Raw genomic sequence first — 22,184 nt, 5'->3', positions numbered from 1 at the left:
TCATCTCCTAGCACCTGCTCCCATGTCCACCCCCCACCCCCTGGTGTCTTGTGCTATTGTTTGAGAATAATGATTTCTGAAACACTCCCACACACATGGTCACATGGCTGAGTTCACTTGACAGATTGTCATCAGAATACAGTAATGGGACTTTAAAAAAAAACAAGCATCTGGTTTGGTCACGGCTGCAGGGAGAAATTGACAACTCTTAGGAGGAAGATGGGAGGCTTGGACTAGAGATGGAACAGCAGGCTAGTCTTAAAACAGATGTCTAGTGACTTAATCCATAAGAGCTAAAGAGATCAGATTTCTTTTGTTACTTGTCAGTATGGGATCTCTAAAATTATGAAGGTGCTTGATGATTATAAGAGCATTCATTTCTCAAGTGACAATGATGTCTCTCACTCCCAGGTCATCCGGGGGAGGTGAGGGAATGCAGATCCACCTGTCATCCCAGAGGAGGTGTAAGCTCACGTGTGGGAATCCCTTCCACTGCTGATCCCTTCCCTCTTTCCCTCCCTCCCTCCCTCCCTCAACCTCTGATGGCTCTATGGGGCTTTCTGATCCTGCACTGCTGGGTCTGGTTCTGGCTCTTGACCGGGGCCCCTGCATTGGCCAGCCTGCCCCATGACCGCCCTGGGGGGCCCCTGGACTGGCTGCTGTCCGATAAGGGCCCCTTCCACCACTCCCAGGAATACACAGACTTCGTCGAGAGGAACCGGCAGGGCTTCTCCACCCGCTACAAGATATACAGGTTAGTCTCATATCAGGGTTTATACGTAAGGGGTTTACAGTTAAAGGGGTGAGTCTCCATAGCAGAGTTCTCTTACATACAGGAGAGTCAGACCACAGGTAGTCTGGTGTTGGGAGAATCTAAAGTTAAATCAAATTGTATCAGTTGCATATTTGGCAGGTGTTATTGAAGGTATAATGAAATGCTTGTGTTCCTAGCTCCAACAATGCAGTAATATCTAACAATACACCACAATAAACACATCTAAAAAGTAAAATAATGGAATTAAGAAATTTAGAAATATTGTGTGTTTTTTAAATATTTATATGAAATGTGTGTGTGATGGTACAATATGTAGATAGAATATGTAGTATATCTGAATAATACTATATGTACAGCAATGGTTAAATAGGATAGGTCTTGACTAGAATGCAGTATATACAGTGCATTCAGAAAGGATTCAGACCCCTTGACTTTATCCACATTTTGTTAAGTTACAACTTTATTCTAATTTTGATTTAAATAGTTTTTTTCCCCCTCCTCAATGTACACACAATACCCCATAATGACAAAGCAGAAACTGGTGCAAATATTTCTATAAACATTTGTTAAAAATAAAAAACTGATATCACATTCACGTAAGTATTCAGACAATTTACTCAGTACTTTGTTGAAGCACCTTTGGTAGCGATTACAGCCTCGAGTCTTCTTAGGTATGATGCTGCAAGCTTGGCACACCTGTATTTGTGGAGTTTCTCCCATTCTTCTCTGTAGATCATCTCAAGCTCTGTCAGGTTGGATGGAGAGCGTTGCTGCTCAGCTATATTCAGGTCTCTCCAGAGATGTTCAATCGGGTTCAAGTCCGGCTCTGGCTGGGCCACTCAAGGACATTCAAAGATTTTTGCCGAAGCCACTCCTGCGTTGTCTTGACTGTATACTTAAGGTCATTGTCCTGTTGGAAGGTGAACCTTTTCCCCAGTTTGGGGTCCTGAGCACTCTGGAGCAAAGTTTTCATCAAGGATCTCTCTGTACTTTGCTCTGTTCCTCTTTCCCTCGATCCTTACTCGGGTCCCAGTCCCTGCCGCTGAAAGACACCCCCACAGCATGATGTTGCCACCATGCTTCACTGTAGGGATGGTGGCAGCTTTCCTCCAGACATGACGCTTTGCATTTAGGCCAAATAGTTCAAACTTGGTTTCATCAGACCAGAGAATCTCGAGTCCTTTAGGTGCCTTTTGGCAAACTTAAAGTAGGCTGTCATGTGCCTTTTACTGAGGAGTGGCTTCCGTCTGGCCAATCTACCATAAAGGCCTGATTGGTGGAGTGCTGCAGAGATGGTTGTCCTCCTAGAAGGTTCTCCCATCTCCACAGAGGAACTCTGGAGCTCTGTTAGAGTGACCACCGGGTTCTTGGTCACCTAACTTACCAAGGCCCTTCTCCCCAGATTGCTCAGTTTGGCCAGGCACCCAGCTCTAGGAAGAGTCTTGGTTGTTCCAAACTTCTTCCATGTTCTTGGGGACCTTCAATGCTGCAGAAATGTTTTTGTACCCTTCCCCAGATCTGTGCCTCGGCACAATCCTGTCTTGGAGTTCTGCAAACATTTCTTTCGACTTCATGGCTTGGTTTTTGTTCTGACATGCACTGTCAACTATGGGACCTTATATAGACATGTGTGTGCCTTTCCAAATCATGTCCAATCAATTGAATTTACCACCGGTGGACTCCAATTAAGTTGTAGAAACATCTCAAGGATAATCAATGAAAACAGAGTCAACGTAGGTAAATAAGGTATATCGGTTTTTTATTTTGCAAAAATTCTCTCAAACATGTTTTCACTTCGTCATTATCTGGTATTGTGTGTGGATATTTTTTTTTATTTAATCAATTTTAGAATAAGGCTGTAACGTAACAAAATGTGGAAAAAGGGAAGGGGTCTGAATACTTTCCGAATGCACTGTAGATATGAATGGGTAAAACAGTATGTAAACATTATTAGTGACCAGTGTTCCTTGACTATAGGGGAGAATACTAAGTTGCATGGTAGAGTAACCGGGTACTAGCCGGCTAGTGACAATGACTAAAGTTCAGAGCGGGGTACTGAGCGGAGGCTGGCAAGTATTGACTTTCACCTCATGAAACATGGGACCAACACTTTACATGTTGCATTATTTTTTTGTTTACAGTCTGATGGGCTTGAGATAGAAGCTGTTTTTCAGTCTCTTGGCCCCAGCTTTGATGCACTTGTACTGACCCTGTACCGACCTTCTGGTTGGTAGCAGGGTTAAAAGGGCGTGGCTTAGGTGGCTGAGGTTCTTGATGATCTTCTTGGCCTTCCTGTGATAACGGGTGCTGTAGATGTCCTGGATGACAGGCAGTGTGCCCCCGGTGATGCGTTTGGCAGACCGCACCACCCTCTGGAGAGTCCTGCGGTTGCGGACGGTGCAGTTGCCCTAGCAGGCGCTGGTACAGTCTGACAGGGTGCTCTGAATGGTACAGTTTGAGGGTCTTAGGGGCCAAGCCGAATTTCTTCAACCTCCTGAAGTTAAAAATGTGCTGTTGCGCATTTTTCACCATACTGTCTGTGGGGCCCCTATGTTGAGGATCAGCGTAGTGGGGGTGTCAGTGTCTACCTTCACAACCCAGGAGCGGCCCATCAGGAAGTCCAGGACCCAGTTGCACAGGGCAGCGTTCAGACCCAGCCTTAGTCCGAGCTTAGTGATGAGCTTGGAGGGTACCATGGTTGAAGGCTGAGCTGTAGTCAATTAAATGCATTCTTACATATTCCTTTTACATATTCCTCTTGTCCAGATGGGTTGGGCCAGTGCGATGGCAATTGCGTCATCCATGGATCTATTGGGGCAGTATGCAAGTTGCAATGGGTATAGTGTGTCGGGTAAAGTTTAGGTGATATGATCCCTCACTAGCCTCTCAAAGCACTTCATGATGACTAAAGTGAGTGCTACGGGGCAATAGTAATTTAGTTCAGTTACCTAAGCTTTTTTTGTTTGGGTACAGGAACAATGGTGGACATCTTGAAGTAAGTGGGGGCAACAGACTGGGATAGGGAGAAATGGAATATGTCCTTAAACATTCCAGCCAGCTGGTGGTCTGTGCATGCTCTGAGGATTCGGCTAGGGATCCCGTTAACCCTTGTGAGGGTTAACACACTTAAATGTCCCTCACATTGGCTACGGAGAACGACAGCTCACATTCAACGGGAGCAGTGTTTTCCTCGATGCGTGCAAAGGAAAGGTGTTTCTCTTGTCTGGGAGCAAGACTTCTGTGTCCGCGGCGTGGCTGGTTTTCCCTTTATAATCCGTGATTGTCTGCAGTCCCTGCCACATACGTCTTGTGTCTGAGCTGTTGATTTGCGACTCCACTTTGTCTCTGTACTGACGTTTTGCCTGTTTGCTTGCCTTACGAAGTGCATAATTGCACTGTTTGTTCTCAATCATATTCCCAGTCACCTTGCCGTGGTTCACGCTTTCAGTTTTCTACGAATGCTGCCATCTATCCACGGTTTTTGGTTTGGATAGGTTTTAATCGTCACAGTGGGAACAACATCTCCTATGCACTTCATGATAAATTTAGTCACCGTGTCAGTGTATACATCAATGTTATTCCCAGAGGCAACCCGAAACATATCCCAGTCCGCGTGATCAAAACAATCTTGAAGCATGGATTCCGATTTGTCAGACCAGCGTTGACCAGTCCTTACCATGGGTTCTTCCTGTTTGAGTTTCTGCCTATAGGAAGGGAGGAGCAGATTGGAGGTGTGATCTGATTTGCCTAAGGGAGGGCGGGGGAGGGCATAGATGGACAGAGTGGACCACAAGAGCCATATGCATATTCTGAAATGCATCAAAGCCGGATTCATGTTTTATCCACTTAAGTATGTTCAGTCTCATGTGGGGTTTAAAGGTGTGAAGTAAATACCACTGGCAGGAAGGCCTTGAACACTTATGTGGAAAGACCTCACCTCACCCCTTTTATAATGATCTAGTGGAAACATTATTCACTTCACCTCATTTGACTTCATTGCAGTTCCTTCAGTTCAATAAAGGCCCTTGGAGAGGAGTGAAGAACTTTCCTTTCTCTAGCAAGTAAACTAGAATGACAAAATGGCACCTACTTGTGTAGCAATTGTGGAAATGTTCTTATCTATGTAAATACATTTTTTTTTAAATCTATGCACCTAGACACCTACATAATATAGCTATTGTGGGTGATTGTGGATCAAGCTATTGTGGATCAAGGTTATTACAAGCAAGGGCCCATATGCATATTCTGAAATCTGATCAGGTAAAATATGTTGATTACTTTAGTGCAGGGAAAGTAACTGATGATTTGTCACGCTAAACACAATTTCATATATTGGCTTGTTATATGAAATTAGTGGCAATTATGCCATAAATACCATTCATCATGGCTTGGAAGGGTATTGAACATGCACCGGGAAACTGCAGACGGGACTATGAAATCTATGGATTTGTGTTGGGTGTTTAATGGGCTATGGGTATCGGCTTCCCGCGTTGAAGTTTAAAAATATATATATATCTCCCCTGGCTAGTGCGGCCAAACCTAGCTCTGTGGCCTGAGCTTCATGGGTGGTAAGATTAATAGTCTTATCATGTGGCCAAGTGATTAGTAGGCTCTTAATACTTATTACTCTGCATTATCAGACAGTCCCCTGAGAGGCTACTGTCAGCCTCAAGGTTGTGTCTGAGGCACGCTAAATTACAACCAGTCCATGTTTAATGGGGGGAATTTCCTGTAATTCTACAGCAAAATCTGTAGAATTACAGGAAATGAGCATTAGAACTGCAACATTTCCTCTCTGCCAAAAAAAGGAGTGTGAACAGTTTGAACAGTTTGAGATCGCATGGGATGCGAGGTGGGGGTTTGTTACTACGCCGATAAGTGACAATATCCATTCGGACCATTGTCACCTAGGAGATTTTGTGTGACCGGACCTTCTCAAATAGTACTTGACTAGACTACCCCTGCCGTGTAGACATTGCTTTGCCGACTTTGACAGACAACTTTTGGTTTTATTGTGGAATTGTGTGGTGGCCATTTTGTATTAAAGTGCATGCAGGTTGTACTAATTGCCTCTGTCTCTGTTAATATGTGGCATGCTGACAAGCATGTCCACTCTGTTGCCAATTCTCAGAGATTGCAGCATAGCCAAACAGTCCACCACACTGTTTGTTGGTTTTCAAATGACCTCTCATATCTGACAATCTATTCCCTGGCCCATAACAGATCATTTCACAGCAAAAGAGACTTGAGGAGATGGAAAGTGACAATATTATTTTCCTGCCCAGTTCTGCTCCTGCAGAGTTTTGGATCTCTGCTAAATTCTCATAATCCTCACTGACAGAGAGAAGATGAATTACCACAACTGGGTACTTCTAGTTACAGTGGCGGCGTGTTTCTACGCTGCAGTAATGAAATCGCACCATCTCCTCCTGATTGAATTTGAAATAATTTTAATGAGTCCTATAACAGGTAAATGAAGGCTGTTTTCCTGTTTGGGGAATCACTCAGTGATTTAGCGAGTGAAACAGTGTTTCCCTCAGTCAACATGAGTAGAGACGGGGTTCCGCTGCACCACCTGTCCTAGGCATCCATTGCCAAGTGACAGTTGCCATAGACAACAGGGTGTAGGCAACCGTAGGCTATGTGTGTGTATCTCCTTGTTTTTGACATATTGCATTTGAATAACATAAGTGGGTGTGTTGGCGCCAAATTGCATAGAGAAGGTCACAGGGTGAATTACATATTTAGTTAAGGCTGCAATGCGTCAAATTTTAAACTGTCTTTTGGAAACCTGAAAAAGACCTTGGTTTTTGATTTCATACCCATACACTCTTACAAAAAGGGGTTTCCAAAAGGGTTCTTTGGCTGTCCCCATATGAGAACCCTTTTTGGTTTCAGGTAGAACCCTCTGTGGAAAGGGTTCTTCATGGAACCCAAAAGGGTTATACCTGGAACCAAAAAGGGTTATTCAAAGGGTTCTCCTATGGGGACAGTTGAAGAACCATTTTAGGTTCTAGATAACACCTTTTTGTCTAAGGGTATTAGTGAGGAGGCTCAGTGCATATGTGTTGCTTTTAAATGAAAACCAAGGTAGATGCAGTATGCAGGCCAAGATACAGTATCCCAGTTCTCAGAAATCTCAGCTCTCATAATCTCCACTCCCAGAAATAGTCCAACAATGAGATGTGTGAAAATGAATTAACGGTATCGCAAATGAAACCAATGTAGCTACGTACAGTACAGTGATGAGAGAAAGATATAAATAATAACTGCATGGTCTAGTATAAGGAACGACGGCAGAACGCCGAAAACTGCACCATGGTGAAATCCATTTCATCTCACTTCCCGGTGGACATGCCATTAGGTATATGGGGGGTTAAGATAAGATAAAGGGGACAGAGGGGATTTGAGGCTACACTTTCCTTACCTGTTCCTTTGCTCCCTCTCTTTTCTCACTCCTCTCTCTCTCTCCCCCCTCTCTTTTCTCACTCCTCTCCTTCTCTCTCTCTCTCTCTCTCTCCTCTTTCTCTCCCCTTTCTTTTCTCACTCCTCTCTCCCCTCTCTTCTCTCACTCCTCTCGCGTCTCTTTTCTCACTCCTCTCTCGCTCTCCTCTCTTTTCTCACTCCTCTCTCTCCTCTCTTTTCTCACTCCTCTCTCTCCCCTCTTTTCTCACTCCCTCTCTCCCCTCTTTTCTCACTCCTCTCTCTCCCCTCTCTTTTCTCACTCCTCTCTCTCCCCTCTCTTTTCTCACTCCTCTCTCTCCCCTCTTTTCTCACTCCTCTCTCTCCCCTCTTTTCTCACTCCTCTCTCTCCCCTCTCTTTTCTCACTCCTCTCTCGCTCTCCTCTCTTTTCTCACTCCTCTCTCTCCCCTCTTTTCTCACTCCTCTCTCTCCCCTCTTTTCTCACTCCTCTCTCTCTCTCGCGTCTCTTTTCTCACTCCTCTCTCTCCCCTCTTTTCTCACTCCTCTCTCTCCCCTCTTTTCTCACTCCTCTCTCTCCCCTCTCTTTTCTCACTCCTCTCTCTTTCCCCTCTCTTTTCTCACTCCTCTCTCTCTCTCCCCCCTCTCTCTCTCTCTCTCTCCCCCCTCTTCTCACTCCTCTCTCTCTCTCCCCTCTCTTGCGTCTTACGTGCGATACCTTTGAACTGGCGAGTTCAGCTCTAACATAGCAAAGCTAGTTAGAATTGGTGAGGGATACGATAGTATGCCAGTTGAAGAGGAATTTATATGTATGGAGTGAAAAGAGGTCAGGATTAATGGTTATGCTAGGTGTAACTGACTGACAAATTACTCAAGGGCCATGTCTAAAATTAGAAGTATATGCGTATAAACTGTATATTTATTACACTGTATGTTTCATGTATGTATTTCAGAAAGCGTTTCCATAAATGGACACATGCAAATGTATATTATACAAAGTAAATGTATTGCTACATTACTGACTCTACAAGAGCAGCTTGAAATGATTTGACATAATTCCACATTGCCCCATAAGAAGCAGGTTGCACTCAGGGTTTTTACCATGATTGAATCCATCAAACATCTGGGTGTGATGCTTTCCCTCATTACTCTTGCTTTAATGTGATATATCTTCCATCAAAAGGCCATCCTCCCTCCATCCATCACCTACAGCCCAGGATGTCCAACCTATTCTGATTATAGCAGACAAGCCTCCACTTCACACGGCAGTGCATCATTTAGTGCTAACCCGTACCTGTGAGAGTAGTTAGGGAGTGTGTGTATGTGTGTATTTTTTGTGTGTGTGGTGGAGGAGGAGAGAGAAATACATTGAAGTATAGCAATTCAAGACAGAGGGATGGACAGAAGAGGAAAAACAACTGGCAATAAGGCCTATGCGTTCCTACATGACATAACTTCTACTGTAGCCTCCAGCTAACTGACACAGCGCATGTTCATTTCAACCTGACTCACAGAAATATTCTCTGAACCTGTCAGAGCCAATTAAAATACTAGATACTAGGATTATTTAAACACAGCAGATTAATGCAAACAAAGTCTGTCAAGTCGTGACGGCATACGAAGCTCCCATCTTTAAGGGTGCATTCGGAATAATTTAGTAATGTTTGTCAATGTAAACAGAGGAGGATGTCACATCTACAGACAAATATTTCATGAGAAATATTTTGTTCAGCCGGCTTTCAGAACTTTACAGCCGCCTCCAGCATTTCCTTTGCTGCGCTTTTCTTTCTTCCCTCATTATGAGTTGTATTGAGTGTTAGAGATGGGCCGATGTCTATGGGTTTCACTGTCACTACACATTTCTGTCATGATGTGGTTATTAAGGAGAGCACCTGTCAGCTGTTCGCTTTGAGAGCAGTCTCCTCCCCAGCTACATTCATCTTCCAAATGGTACCTGTTTTGGAATAACTCTCTATTCTCTCTCTCGCTCTCTTTTGCTCTCTCCTTTCTCTCTCTCTCTCTCCCCCCATCTCTCTGTCAGAACTTAAAGCTAATGATGCAGTGAGGCGAGGCAATGTGGTTGATGGCTGCCCCCCGTAGATTCACCTCTCCCCTACTCTTCTGCCAGACAGACAGGACAGATTGACAGAAAATCATTAATACCATCACGTAATTAGTGAGTCTTATTTACCAAACAGCATCTTCAATGGCGTCTTATCCTCCCTGTCATCTCCTTTCCAGGGAGTTTGGGAGGTGGAAGGTGAACAACCTGGCTGTGGAGAGGAGAGACTTCCTGGAGTCGCCGTTGCCCCTGACGCCAGAGTTCATCCGTAACATCCGTCTACTGGGTCGGAGACCCACCACCCAGCTTATCACTGACAACCTGATCAGGAAGTATGGGACTCACTTTCTGCTGTCGGCCACACTGGGAGGTAAACAAACCACTGTGGGAATTATGTGGGAATGCAGGAGGAGGTATAGCTGTAGAAGTTGACCCCTATCAACTGATACAGGGTCATATATTTTTTCATCCCCCTAATGGTTAGGATAGGGGGTACGGTACTCTGATAATCTTTGTGTAATCTGTGAGTAAATTCCCAGAACCACAAAAATGCTGATGTTTAAAGATCTGTATCTAGATCAATTCCACTGACGGCAGGACATGTACAATATTGGTACAGCAGCCTATACGAATTCAGAAGAAGACCTTTCAAGAATGTGTTATCTACATCAATAAAGCCCATTTTAAAAACCTCAATACATGTACACTATAACCCTCAGCGACACTGCATTGTTGTGCTTTGATAGACATGTGGACAATGCTGTGAGGGTGGTTGCTCTTTACAGGAGAACAGCTTATTTCAGCTACAAAGCAATGGGGATGTCGGGGCAGCCAAGGGAATGGGTTTCCTGTTGGAAAGCAACACTTGTCGATTACCTCAGCCGGGCTCCTGGAAAGGTCGTAGTTATGAGTGGCTCCGTAAAATGCCCACACACACAAACACTGCTGTGCTGGCTGATGCAATGTAACCTCCATGCTCTGGCACACAACCAATTCAGACTAGTATGAGGAGAGGAAGATGAGGAGCTAGTGCTTGGCCATGAGCCAGAGATGTGTTGCTCGCTGCTGACTGGGGTTATAAATTGATTGCCTGTCCGTGTTCTGGAACATGGGATATTAAGGGCACCTTTCTGCAGCGGAGGAAGAAGAATATATAATACGGATTACGCCCTGCCTTATCTCTGAATCTGAATGTATATTTAAGCAATAAGGCCAGAGGGGGTGTGGTATATTTAAGTAATTAGGCATGAAGGGGTGTGGTGTATATGGCCAATATACCACAGCTCAGGTCTGTTCTTAAGAATGATGAAATGATGAAACAATATACCACAGCGCTTAGCCGTGGTATATTGGCCATATACCACAAACCTCAGAAGGACCTTATTGCTATTTTAAACTGGTTACCAACGTAATTGGAAAAGTAAAAATAAACATTTTGTCATACCTGTTGCATTCAGGGCTTGAACCACCCAGTTTATACTTTGCTACTATTCCACAGCATTGTTGAATAATAGTTTCTGATTGGCTAGAAGGGCACTCTAGAGTGGGCATTAAAACCAGATACTGTATACGCAACAGTTAGAAAAGATATAGGACACCTGTCACGTGTGCTCCCTCTCCGACCTCTAGGTCACCAGGCTGCTCGTTATGGCGCACACTTGTCACCATCGTTACCCGCACCTGCGGTTCATTAGACTCACCTGAACTCCATCACTTCCCTGATTACCTTCCCTATATGTCACCCCCTTTGGTTCCTTCCCTAGGCATCATTGTTTCTGTTCCTGTGTCAGTTATGTAATGTTGTTCGTGTTTCTGATTATGTTGTGTTTATTTATTTACCCTGAACTTGCTTCCTGAATCTCAGCGCACATCTTTACAACACCTCTGAAGTAGTTCCAACAATAGGCGCCTTTTTATCTTTCTTAAGCACTACACCATGCAGACCAGACTTGCTACAAAGTTAGAGAAAGCTAAACTAACAACCACACAAACTGAAATTAGATGAAATCAAATGTATTTATATAGCCCTTCGTACATCAGCTGATATCTCAAAGTGCTGTACAGAAACCCAGCCTAAAACCCAAAACAGCAAGCAATGCAGGTGTTGAAGCACGTTGGCTAGGAAAAACTCCCTAGAAAGGCCAAAACCTAGGAAGAAACCTAGAGAGGAACCAGGCTATGAGGGGTGGCCAGTCCTCTTCTGGCTGTGCCGGGTGGAGATTATAACAGAACATGGCCAAGATGTTCAAATGTTCATAAATGACCAGCACGGTCAAATAATAGGTCTGGGACAGGTAGCACGTCCGGTGAACAGGTCAGGATTCCATAGCCGCTTGCAGAACAGTTTAAACTGGAGCAGCAGCATGGCCAGGTGGACTGAGGACAGCAAGGAGTCATCATGCCAGGTAGTCCTAGGGCTCAGGTCCTCTGAGAGAGAGAAAGAAAGAGAGAATTAGAGAGAGCATACTTAAATTCACAAAGGACACCGGATAAGACAGGATAAGTACTCCAGATATAACAAACTGACCCTAGCCCCCCGACACATACACTACTGCAGCATAAATACTGGAGGCTGAGACAGGAGGGGTCAGGAGATACTGTACATTGTCAATGCAGGTCCAATAAGGAAGCATCTAGCTAAATAGCAATAATTTGTTTCCGCAGAGACTTATGGTGTGTTTGTAAATTTCCACCAGTGTGTCAGAGTGTGTTCTGGGTTGTTTGTTAATTCAGAGTGTTGTCAGATTGTCTGTTCGTAAATCCGGAGCATAAAGAGCACACACTGACCCTCTGGCCGAGGTGAAGGGTTGATCCGAGCATTCTGACCTTGCAACGGCAGTCAAACACTCAAGCTAACTGGCTAAAGTTGGCAAGCTCGCTAGCTACTTCCAGACACATAAGAGAACACCCCACTCTGATCATTTTACTTACCCTAGCATAGCTTGTTTGGATGTTTTTAATTTATCTAGAGCCTAAGTGACTTTAACTGTGGTGCTGGCAACAATTTTATTAAATGTTTTTTTCCGACATTTATTTACACTGGTCATATTCAACGAGGGTTGCGTGTTTGTAAAAAAAAATGTTTATTCTGCGCTCTGGCACACAGACGAGAGTGCTCTGAGAACAGAGTAGATGGCCATAGTGAATTTACGAACGCACTGTTATTATTTTGCAGCAGCTTCTGATGACTTAACGTGGCGAGTGATGAACCTGTATATGTTGCAGTCATGACGCAAGTGGCGCTATGCTATCAATTCCTCTCTTTTCTCTAGTTTGACCAGCTTTTTTCGGCAACTGTTGTTGAATTGGGTCGTTAAACAACTTTTCTATGCCAGGCGAAATTGCACATCATCAGCTCATTGTTATGGATCTATCCAAATAAATGCCAGTAGAAAACAGCCGAAACTAATGCAAATGCTACTTTGCTGTTATTGTGGCTGTATTGTTTGTTAGCCATAGGCATTGTTTAACGTGACTGTGTTAGCCATAGTTAGCTAGCAAGCAAGGTAAAATAACATTGCCAACCAGCATGGCAATAGAATTTTTAAAAAGACCAACTAACAAGCAGGGTTTGTGGGAGGATGATAAAGTATGAATTTATATAAATGGCATTTCTATTCTATACCAGTAAATATTTGCTTTAGTATTGTTTTCCTTGACTGTGGTATAAGTGGGATAAATGCTTCCACTCTGTACATTACCTTGGAACGAATGAAGTCTGCAGAGGGACTCTGCTTATGCATCGGCCGTTCCACTGAGTTTCCAAGGTAATGTACAAATCGGGTGCATTTATCCCTTATATATACCACGGCTAAGGGCTGTGATGTGAAGCAGGGTGCCTGTATGCAGTTCTTAGCCGTGGTACAGTATATTGTCTATATATCACAAACCCTTGAGGTGCCTTATTGCTATTATTAACTGGTTACCAACAGAAAAAGATCAGGAAACAAGTGTTTTTGAATCGTACTTGTGGTATATTGTCTGATCTACATACACACTGCTGAAATGTTGTTTCTCCCAATCAACATCCAGGACCCAAACTTCCTGGTTTATAATTGTTCATATACTACCAAATAGCACCTGGTTAATAGTCATAATCACTGGCAGTGAATAATACATTGATATAACATTTTATTGCCATTATTATTACTAACAGTTGGTTATGTAGCTCAGACTGTCTAAATAACACCAGCTGACATTTGTATAAACTGCTTCAACCATGTTAGCCATCAAACTTTTTCCCAACCGTTGTAACAAAGCCTGTTTAAACACCGTCAGCAAACATTGTCCCAACAATGTCTTTCTGTTTGCAGGGGAAGAGGCCTTAGCGATATTTGTGGACAAGAGGAAGCTGAGTAAGAAGCCTGAGGTGAGCGACTACTCTGGCAACTCGTCCAGTGTTACTCTGGAGGTTCTGCACCAGTTGGCTGCCTCCTACTTCATCGACAGAGAGAGCACTTTGCGCAAGCTGCACCACATCCAGATAGCATCCACAGCCATCAAGGTAAACCTACAAGTTGCACTACATCCAGATCACATCAGACATACACACACAAACATACAGTACACACCCTGACCTTCGGACAGACTCATAACTGCAATCAGACTTCTGCAATCAGCTATTTCCCAACAATGCAGTAATATGCAGTAATTATAATAATATAGATAATAAATAAATCAAAAATAATAAAATAAAATATATATTAAACAAATCAAAAACACAAATATGGGTTGAAAAACACGAGAATGTGGGTATACACTGCGTATTAGAAACATTAGGAACACCTTCCTAATATTGAGTTGCACACCCCCTTTTTTCCCTCAGAACAGCCTCAATTCGTCAGGGCAGGGACTCAAGGTGTTGAAAGCATTCCACAGGGATGCTGGCTCCTGTTGACTCCAATGCTTCCCACAGTTGTCAAGTTGGCTAGATGTCCTTTGGGTGGTGGACCATTCTTGATACAGACGGGAAAATGTTGAGCGTGAAAAACCCAGCAGCATTGCAGTTCTTGACTCAAACCAGTACACCTGGCACCTACTTCCATACCTAGTTCAAAGGCACATTTTTTGTCAAAATGCCACACCTACACAATCCAGGTCAACTATCTCAAGGCTTAAACCTGTCTCTTCCCCTTCATCTACACTGATTAAAGTGGATTTAACAAGTAACCTCAGTCAGGGATCATATCTTTCACCTGAATTCACCTGGTCAGTCTGTGTCACGGAAAGAGCAGATGTTCTTAATGTTTTGTATACAGGTCAGTACCAGTACCTTAGTGCAGTGGTTGAGATAGGTTAATACATAATAAGTGACTGGTAATGTATACAGTACCAGTCAAAAGTTTGGACACCTACTCATTCAATGGTTTTCCTTGCTATTTTCTACATTATTACTCTGCAGAATAATAGTGAAGACATCAAAACTATGAAATAACACATGGAATCATATATTGACCCAAAAAAGTGTTAAAGTAGCCACTCTTTTTCTTGATGACAGCTTTAAACACTCTTGGCATTCTCTCAACCAGCTTCACCTGGAATGCTTTTCCAACAGTCTTGAAGCAGTTCCCACATATGCTGAGCACTTGTTGACTGCTTTTCCTTCACTCTGCGGTCCAACTCATCCCAAACCATCTCAATTGGGTTGAGGTCGGGTGATTGTGGAGGCCAGGTCATCTGATGCAGCACTTCATCACTCTCCTTCTTGGTCAAATAGCCCTTAAACAGCCTGGAGATGTGCTGGGTCATTGTCCTGTTGAAAAACAAATGATAGTCTCACTAAGCGCAAATCAAATGGGATGGTGTATCGCTGCAATAATTCACAGACAGTGTCACCAGCAAAGCACCCCAACACCATCACACCTCCTCCTCCATACTTCACGGTGGGAACCACACATGTGGAGATCATCCGTTCACCTTACTCTGTGTCTCACAAAGACACAGAGGTTGGAACCAAAAATCGGAAATCTGTACTCATCAGACCAAAGGACTAATTTTCACCGGTCTAATGCCCATTGCATGTGTTTCTTGGCCCAAGCAAGTCTCTTCTTCTTATTGGTGTCTTTTAGTAGTCGTTTCTTTGCAGAAATTGTACCATTAAGGCCTGATTCACGCAGTCTCTTCTGAGCAGTTGATGTTGTGATGTGTCTGTTACTTGAACTCTGTGAAGCATTTATTTGGGATATAATTTCTGAGGTTGCTAAGTCTCGTCTTATTATGGATAGTCTGTGGGAAAAGGAGAGGAGTTGTTAGCCATTAAACAGTCTTATGGCCAGGGGATAGAAGCTGTTTAGGAGTTCAGGAGCCTTGATGTGCCAGTACCACCTGCTAGACGGGAGCATGGAGAACAGTCCATATCTCGGGTGACTGGATTCTTTGGCAATTTTCCGGGCCTTTCTCAGATACCGCCTGGCATGTACGTCCTGGATGGCTAGAAGCTTGCGGAATGTTGATCAGTAGGTGATGTTGAGAGCCAGAAATCTTGCTTGTTTGTAGGTGACCAAATACTTATTTTCCACCATAATTTGCAAATAAATTCATTAAAAATCCTACAATGTGATTTTCTGGATTTTTTTTTCTCATTTTGTCTGTCATAGTTGAAGTGTACCTATGATGAAAATTACAGGCCTCTCTCATCTTTTTAAGTGGGAGAACTTGCACAATTGGTGGCTGACTAAATACTGTTTTGCCCCACTGTACGTGCCAAAACATGTCGGATGTGAATGAAGAAAGAGATATAAATACCTCTAAATTGATAGGAAGGATTTTGTTAGGCTGAACTATAGTGCGTAGATATTTACAGGAAAGTATACTTGACTTTTTCCATATTTTGTTAAAGCAAAAACAGGTTTTTAGAAATTTGGGCAAATGTATAAAAAATGTATTTGTCACATGCGCCGAATACAACAGGTGTAGGTAGACCTTACCGTGAAATGCTTACTTACGAGCCCTTAATTAACCAACAATGCAGTTCAATAAATAGTTAAGAAAATATATACTATATAAACTAAACCAAATAATTAAAATAAATACTAACACAATAAAATAACAATAACGAGGCTATATACAGGGGGTACCTGTACCGAGTCAATGTGCATGGGTACAGGTTAGTCAAGGTAAATAGTACATGTAGGTAGGGGTAAAGTGACTATGCATAGATAGTAAACGGTGAGTAGCAGCAGTGTAAAATAGGGGGGGGGGTCAATGTACAGTAAATAGTCTGGGTGGCCATTTGATTAATTGTTCAGCAGTCTTATGACTTAGTGGTAGAAACTGTTAAGGAGCCTTTTTGACCTAGACTTGGCGCTCTGGTACTGCTTGCCGTGCGGTAGCAGAGAGAACAGTCTATGACTTGGTTGACTAGAGTCTTTGACACTTTTTTGGGCCTTTCTCTGACAGTATATAGGTTCTGGATGGCAGGAAGCTTGGCTCCAGTGATGTACTAGGCCGTACACCCTACCCTCTGTAGCGTCTTACGGTCGGATGCCACACAGTTGCCATACCAGACGGTGATGCAACTGGTCAGGATGCTCTCGATTGTGCAGCTGTAGAACCTTTTGAGGATCTGGGGACCCATGCCAAATCTTTTCAGTCTCATGAGGGGGAAAATGTGTTGTCGTGCCCTCTTCACAACTGGTTTGGTGTGTTTGGAACATGTTTGTTTGTTTGTTGGTGATGTGGACACCAAGGAACTTGAAACTCTTGACTCACTCCACAACAGCTCCCTCGATGTTAATGGGGGCCTGTTCGGCACTCATTTTCCTGTAGTCCACGATCAGCTCCTTCGTCTTGCTCATGTTGACGGAGAAGTTGTTTTCCTGGCATCACACTGCCAGGTCTCTGATCTCCTCCCTATAGGCTGTGTCATCGTTGTCGGTGATCAGGCCTACTACTGTAGTGTCGTTAGCAAACTTAATGATGGTGTTGGAGTCGTGATTGGCCACGCTGTCATGAGTGAACATGGAGTACAGGAGGGTACTAAGCACGCATGTGAGGGGCCCCCGTGTTGAGGATAAGCATGGTAGATGTGTTGTTGCTTACCTTACCACCTGGGGTGGCCCTTCTGGAAGTCCAGGATCCAGTTGCAGATGGAGGTATTTAGACCCAGGGTCCTTAGCGGGCACTATGGTGTTGAAGGCTGAGATGTTGTCAATGAACAGAGTTCTCACATTGGTGTACCTTTTGTCCAGGTGGGAAAGGGCAGTGTGGAGTGCGATTGAGATTGCGTCATCTGTGGATCTGTTGGGGCAGTATGCAAATTGGAGTGGGTCTAGGGTTTCCGGGATGATGGTGTTGATGAGCCATTACCAGATTTTCAAAGCACTTCATGGCTGCTGACATGAGTGTTACGGGGCGGTAGTCATTTAGGCTGTTTAACTTCGCTTTCTTGGGCACAGGGACTATGGTGGTCTGCCTGAAACATGTTGGTATTACAAACTCGGTCAGGAAGAGGTTGAAAATGTCTGAAGACACTTGACACTTCCAGGTAATCTGTCTGGCACTGCGTACTTGTGAATGTTGTCCTGTTTAAAGGTCTTTCTGAAAAATTTGGCTATAGAGAGTGTGACCACTCAGTTATTCAGAACAGCTGGTGCTCTCATGCATGCTTCATTCTTGCTTGCCTCGAAGCATGCATAAAATACATTTAGCTCGTCTGGTAAGCTTGTGTCACTGGGCTGCCCACAGGCTGGGTTTCCCTTTATAGTCCACAATAGTTTGCAAGCCCTGCCACATCACATGAGCGTCAGAGCCAGTGTAGTAGGATTCGGTATTGACGCTTTGCCTTTTTAATGGTTTGTTTGAGGACAGCGGGATTTCTTAGTGTCCCTATCCTTGAAACTAGTGAGGATGTTGTCTCTAATCCATGGCTTCTGGTTGGGATATACAGTTGAAGTCGGAAGTTTACATACACCTTAGCAAATACATTTAAACTGTTTTTCACAATTCCTGACATATTAATCCAATTAAAAATTCCATGTCTTAGGTCAGTTAGGATCACCACTTTATTTGAAGAATGTGAAATGTCAGAATAATATTAGAGAGAGTGATTAATTTCAGCATTTATTTCTTTCCTCACATTCCCAGTGCGTCAGAATTTTAAATAGACTCAATTAGTTTTTGATAGCATTGCCTAACTTGGGTCAAATGTTTTGGGTAGCCTTCCACAAGCTTCCCACAATAAGTTGGGTGAATGTTCAATTTTCAAATTTTCCATTCCTCCTGGAAGATCTGGTGTAACTGAGTCAGGTTTGAAGGCTATCTTGCTCGCACACGCTTTTTCAGTTCTGTCCACAAATGTTCTCTAGGATTGAAGTTAGGGCTTTGTGATGGCCACTCCAATACCTTGATTTTGTTATCCTTAAAATACATTTTGCCACAACTTTGGAAGTATGCTTGGGGGTCATTTTCCATTTGGAAGACACATTTGCAACCAAGATTTAACTTCCTGACTGATGTCTTAAGATGTTGTTCAATATATCCACATCATTTTTCCTCCCTCCCTCAAAAATTATGATCTTTGTCTCCATGTGCAGTTGCAAACTGTAGTCCGGCGTTTTTATGGCGGTTTTGGAGCAGTGGCTTCTTCCTTGCTGAGTGGCCTTTCAGGTTATGTCGATATAGGACCTGTTTTACTGTGGATATTGATACTTTTGTACCGGTTTACTCCAGCATCTTCACAAGGTCCTTAGCTGTTGTTCTGGAATTGATTTGCACTTTTTGCACCAAAGTACGTTCATCTCTAGGAGACCGCGTCTCCTTCCTGAGCGGTATGATGGCTGCGTGGTCCCATGGTGTTTATACTTGCGCACTATTGTTTGTATAGATGGACGTGGTACTTTCAGGCATTTGGAAATTGCTCCCAAGGATGAACCAGACTTGTGGAGGTCTACAATTATTTTTCTGAGATCTTGGCTGATTTCTTTTGATTGTCCCATAATGTCAAGCAAAGAGGCACTGCGTTTGAAGGTAGGCCTTGAAATACATCCACAGGTACACCTCCAATTGACTCAAATGATGTCAATTAGCCTATCAGAAGCTTCTAAAGCCATGACATCATTTTCTGGATTTATCCAAACTGTTTAACTTCTTAAGGTATAGGGGGCAGCATTTTCACTTTTGGATAAATAGCATGCCCAATTTCAACTTCCTGCTACTCATGCCAATAATATAAGATATGCATATTATTAGTAGATGTGGATAGAAAACACTCTGAGGTTTCTAAAACTGTTTGAATCATGTCTGTGAATATAACAGAACTTATGTAGCAGGCAAAACCCCGAGGACTAACCATTCAGAATTTTTGTTTTGAGGTCTCTGTCTGTTCACTGAGTTCTTATTGGCTAACAATATTTCTTAGAAACTTGTTTTCAGGTACTACCGTTTCCACTGGATGTCACCAGTCTTTGGAATTTGGTTGAGGTTATTCATTTGTACAATGAAGAAGTAGGGCCAACTAGGAACTGCGTAACACTGTTGAGAGTTACGCAAGACTTGAAAAGTAGCTTGGTTTGTTGTGTTCCTGTATTGAACACAGATAGACCCGTCTTCAATTTGATTGATTATTAACGTTTAAAAATACCTAAAGTTGTATTACAAAAGTAGTTTGAAATATTTTCACAAAGTTTATAGGCAACTTTTGAAATATTTTGTAGTGATGTTGCGCATTTTGGAAGGTGTTTTTTTCTGGATCAAACGTGCTAAATAAATTCATATTTTGGATATATAAGGACGGAATTAATCGAACAAAAGGACCAATTGTGATGTTTACGGGACATATTGGAGTGCCAACAAAAGAAGCTCGTCAAAGGTAACGCATGTTTTATATTTTATTTCTGCGTTTTGTGTAGCGCCTGCAGGGTTGCAATATGTTACCCTCTTTGTTTACTGTTGTGCTACCATCAGACAATAGCTTCTTATGCTTTCGCCGAAAAGCCTTTTAAAAATCTGACATGTTGGCTGGATTCACAACAAATTAATTGAGTATCTTACATGTGTGATTTAATGAAAGTTAGATTTTTATATACATTTGCTGTCCTGCATTTTCCCTGGTTTTTGGCCAAGTGGGACGCAAGCGTCCCCTATACCATAAGAAGTTAAAGGCACAGTCATCTTAGTGTATGTTAACTTCTGATCAAATGGAATTGTGCTACAGTGAATTATAAGTGAAATAATCTGTTTATAAACAATTGTTTGAAAGATTCCTTGCCATGCACAAAGTAGATGTCCTAACCGACTTGCCAAAACTATAGTTTGTTAACAGGAAATTTGTGGAGTGGTTTAAAAACAAGTTGACGATTAATGATTCCAACCTAAGTGTATGCAAACTTCCGACTTCAACTATATACGTACGCTCACTGTGGGGACGACGTCGTTGATGCAATTATTGAGAAAGCCGGTGACTGTGGTGGTATACTCCTCAATGCCATTGGATGAATCTCGGAACATATTCCAGTCTGTGCTAGCAAAACTGCCCTGTAGCGTAGCATCCCCGTCATCTGACCACTTCCTGCTTTAGTTTTGCTTGTAAGCAGGAATCAGAAGGATATAATTATGGTCAGCTTTTCCAAATGGAGGGCGAGGGAGAGCTTTGGAGGCATCTCTGTGTGGAGTAGAGGTGGTCTAGAGTTTATTTCTCTCGTGACAGAAATTCGGTGAAATTGATTTAAGTTTGTCTGCATTAAAGTCCCTGGCCACTAGGAGCGCCGCTTCTGGATTAGCATTTTCTTGTTTGCTTATGGCCTTTTACAGCTCGTTGATTGCGGTCTTAGTGCCAGCATCGGTTTGTGGTGGTAAATAGATGGCTACAAAATATATATATGAAAACTCTCTAGGTTGATGGTCTGTCTACAGTTTTTCATGAAGTACTCTACCTCATGCGAGCAAGACATCGCGCACCAGCTGTTATTGACAAATAGACACACCCCCACCCCAGACATAGCTTACCGGACATATCTGTTCTGTCCTGCCGATGCACGGAAAACCCAGCCAAATGTATATTAAGTGTCATCGTTCAGCCACGACTCTGTGTAACGTAAGATATTGGAGTTTTTAATGTCCCGTTGGTAGGATAGTCTCGAACGGAGATCATCCAGTTTATTTTTCAGTGATTGCAGGTTGGCCAATAGAACGGATGGTAGAGGAAGTTTACACACTAGCCAATGAATTCTAACCAGGCACCCCAATCTCCGCCCCCTATATTTCCGTCTTTTCTTCACGCGAATGACTGGGATTTGGGCCTGGTGTCAGACAAACTGTATACCCTTCGCGTTGGACTCATGAAAGAAAAAATCTTTGGAGGTGAGTAATCGCTGTATTGATATCCAGAAGCTCTTTGTAGCAGCAACATTATGTACAAAATAAGTTACAAACAATGCCAGGGAAAAAATAGCACAGTTGGTTTGGAGCCCGTAAAACGAAAGCAATCCCCTTCGGTGCCATTGTACTGATTTACAAGTATTCAGACTCTTTACTCAGTACTTTATTGAATCACCTTTGGCAGAGATTACAGCTTCAAGTCTTCTTGGGTATGACGCTATAAGATTGGCACACCTGTATTTGGGGAGTTTCTCACATTTTTCTCTGCAGATCCTCTCAAGCTCTGTCAGGTTGGATGGGGAGTGTCACTGCACAGCTATTTTCAGGTCTCTCCAGAGATGTTCAGGTTCAAGTCCTGGCTCTTGATGGGCCACTCAAGGACATTCAGAGACTTGTCCTGAAGCCACTCCTGCGTTGTCTTGGCTGTGTGCTTAGGGTTGTTGTCCTTTTGGAAGGTGAACCTTTGCCGTAGTCTTACGTCCTCAGTGCTCTGGGGCAGGTTTTTATCAAGGATCTTTCTGTACTTTGTTCCGTTCATCTTTCCCTTGATACTGACTAGTCTCCCAGTCTCTGCCTCTGAAAAACATCCCCACAGCATGATGCCGCCACCA

At 43.2% G+C, this 22,184-nt stretch overlaps 1 protein-coding gene across 1 annotated transcript in view; it reads left to right on the top strand.

Moving 5' to 3' along the window:
- Positions 1–22,184, top strand: part of LOC112249528 (BMP/retinoic acid-inducible neural-specific protein 3-like) — an 87,520-nt gene that overhangs the window by 53,313 nt on the left and 12,023 nt on the right. Inside the window, exons 2-4 of the mRNA XM_024419338.1 lie at positions 412–754; positions 9,438–9,628; positions 13,572–13,762. Of these exons, the coding sequence (XP_024275106.1) occupies positions 543–754; positions 9,438–9,628; positions 13,572–13,762 (594 nt within the window). The 5' untranslated portion in view covers positions 412–542. The remainder of the gene's footprint in view (positions 1–411; positions 755–9,437; positions 9,629–13,571; positions 13,763–22,184) is intronic.

Source organism: Oncorhynchus tshawytscha, linkage group LG01 (assembly GCF_018296145.1).
Source record: "Oncorhynchus tshawytscha isolate Ot180627B linkage group LG01, Otsh_v2.0, whole genome shotgun sequence".
NCBI classification, from domain to species: domain Eukaryota; kingdom Metazoa; phylum Chordata; class Actinopteri; order Salmoniformes; family Salmonidae; genus Oncorhynchus; species Oncorhynchus tshawytscha.
This window is presented reverse-complemented; position numbering and strand designations above follow the sequence as displayed.